We start from the raw sequence: 2,500 nt of genomic DNA, 5'->3' as shown, positions 1-2,500 counted from the left end.
GGGCAGATCAGTCCTCTCTCAGCACATGAGCATGTGTTGGTGTCTGTCTGTGCACCCATGGCTGTACTGCTTGAATTGTAATTGTGTGTCTGTGTGTGTGTGTGTGTGTGTGTGTGTGTGTGTGTGTGTGTGTGTGTGTGTGTGTGTGTGTGTGTGTGTGTGTGTGTGTGTGTGTGTGTGTGTGGTGTGTGTGTCTGTGTGTGTGTCTATGTGTGTGTGTGTGTGTGTGTGTGTCTATGTGTCTGTGTGTGTATTGGAGTGCACCAATGGTTCTCTTGCATCGTGAATGTGTGAGTGTGCATGCCTGCCTGGTGTGAGCGTTTGAGTATGTGTGTTCATGTGTGTGTGTCAGTATGGGCATGTACGTGTCTGAGTGTGTGTGTTTGTGCATGCTTGTGTGAATGTGTGCGTACATGCATGCGTGTGTACCCAGTGTCAGACTCCCAGTCAGCCCCGGGCAGGCCCAGTGGCATGGAGGCTCCACTGGGGTGTCGTTAGCGGCGGGATGAGCCTCCCCCGACGCCTGGCACCACATTTCACCCATGACTGGGCGGGCAGATGGTGGTGGGAGGGCAGGGGGAGATGGCAGTGGAAAGGGGTTTGGCAGGGTGGCGGGCGATGGTGGAAGGGGGGTAGTGGAAGGTGGTGGATGATTTGTAGTGGTGAGGAGGTTTGGCAGGGGGCGAGGGGCTCTAGGGGATGATGGGGATGATGGGGAAGGGGTTGTGGCAGGGGGTGGGTGATGGTGTGTAGATGGGCATCGAAGGGGGTAATGTCGGGTTGAGGAGGGGTGTTGGTTGTTGGTAGAGGGCTAGATGGGGTGGTGGGAGGTGGGTTGGTGAAGATGAGGAGGGGGTATTGGAAGGGATGGGGGTAGATGAAAGACTGGAAGGTAGATAGAGGGTTGTAGGGGTTAGATCGTGCGGGGACAATGGCAACGTGATAGAGTTTAGAGTTTGGTTTGGTCTTTTGCTTCACATTGAAGGAAGGAAGGGCTTGTTGTTGGACTAGAAGGGATGGATGATGCTGTTGAGTAGTGCAAGTGACTGTCATAGGGGGTTAGTAGAAGGTTGTACTGTAGGTAGTGGATGATGGGGGACGATGGAACATGGACAAGGGGCTGTCCAGGCTCTGCACCCGGGGCCAGAGAACTCAAGGAGAAGAGCCCTGGAGCCCTGGAGCTGCTGGCCTCGAGGACCTCCCACAAGTGGGGAGAGATGGAAAAGTGTGTAAAGAGAGGGAAGAAGAAATGGAAAGAGAAGGTAGAACATATCTCCAGAGGAAGGATGAATGAAAAGGTGAGATACAGCAGGTGGGTGAGTGGGTAAAGCAGTAGAAAAAGAGAGAGGATGATGTGGGGAGACAGAGAGACGAGACATAAAGCCACAAAGACAAGCTATGGGTAGATGGAGAAAAGAGAGAGAGAGAGAGAGAGAGAGAGAGAGAGAGAGAGAGAGAGAGAGAGAGAGAGAGAGAGAGAGAGAGAGAAGGATCAAGAGCCACAGAGGGGTCAGGCCAGGTGTTTGGATTAGTGTTTGGCCCAGAATGCGGCCAGTCAAAGCTGCTCTGCTCTGCTCTGCTCTCCTCTTCTCCTCTTCTGTTTTCGGAGTGATCGTCTGAAGCCAACACACTAATCTGCACTACACTCTCCATGGGCCCCTGCCCCTTGCTCGCTCTCTCTCTCTCTCTCTCTCTCTCTCTCTCTCTCTCTCTCTCTCTCTCTCTCTCTCTCTCTCTCTCTCTCTCGCTCTCGTGCTCTCTCTCTATCTCAGCTCTCTCTCGCTCTCTCTCTCTCTCTCTCTCTCTCTCTCGCTCTCTCTCTCTCTGAAACTCACACACACACGCACACGCACAGGCCAGGGGAAAGACCCAGAACAGAGTCAGGATAAATCCAATCTGTAGAGAGATTGAGAAAGAGAGAGAGTGAGAGACCAAGGCCCTGGCTCAAAGCCCCATGTGGACTTGTGCTCTGTTTTTCTGTCTACAGTAAGCACAATTATGCTGGGGTTTTTTTTTACTGTGGTTTCATATTGTTTTTTGTGTTGTTTTGTTATTTTTTGTGCGTTACCATTCTTCTGATGTTTTCCAGCACATTCCAACAACTCTACTACTCTCACATTCACACACTGGCCTTGATTTCTGCATAATCCTCCTTCTCGACCTACCTCTAGTTTTCTCTGCTTCTCCTTCCTCTCTCTCTCTCTCTCTCTCTCTCTCTCTCTCTCTCTCTCTCTCTCTCTCTCTCTCTCTCTCTCTCTCTCCTCGTGGCTTTTTCTTCCCCTCTGACTCGTCTGACTTCCGGCGGTGTGTTTCTGGCGGCTTATGAAGTCTTGCCTCGCTCCGTCCTCATGCATAAAGTGATCGAGGCCATCTCCCTCGGGGAAGGAGAGAGAGAGAGGGCAGAGAGTAGGATGGAGAGACGGAGAGAAGAAAAGAAAAGTAGAGAAGGTGGGATGGAGTCGAAAAGAGGGATGGATGGAAAGAGATGGAGAGGGAGGAA

The 2,500-nt window shown here is 51.8% G+C and overlaps 1 protein-coding gene across 1 annotated transcript in view; it reads left to right on the top strand.

Moving 5' to 3' along the window:
• Positions 1 to 1,101: 1,101 nt before the first annotated feature.
• The window catches only part of LOC134439517 (protein diaphanous homolog 1), a 62,890-nt gene continuing 61,491 nt past the window's right edge, over positions 1,102 to 2,500 (top strand). Inside the window, exon 1 of the mRNA XM_063189415.1 lies at positions 1,102 to 1,207. Coding sequence (XP_063045485.1) covers positions 1,102 to 1,207 — 106 coding nt within the window. The remainder of the gene's footprint in view (positions 1,208 to 2,500) is intronic.

The sequence above is a fragment of the Engraulis encrasicolus genome, chromosome 23 (genome assembly GCF_034702125.1).
Source record: "Engraulis encrasicolus isolate BLACKSEA-1 chromosome 23, IST_EnEncr_1.0, whole genome shotgun sequence".
Classification (NCBI taxonomy): Eukaryota; Metazoa; Chordata; class Actinopteri; order Clupeiformes; family Engraulidae; genus Engraulis; species Engraulis encrasicolus.
Note: the sequence above shows the minus strand (reverse complement) of the source record. Positions and strands in the feature narration are given on the sequence as shown.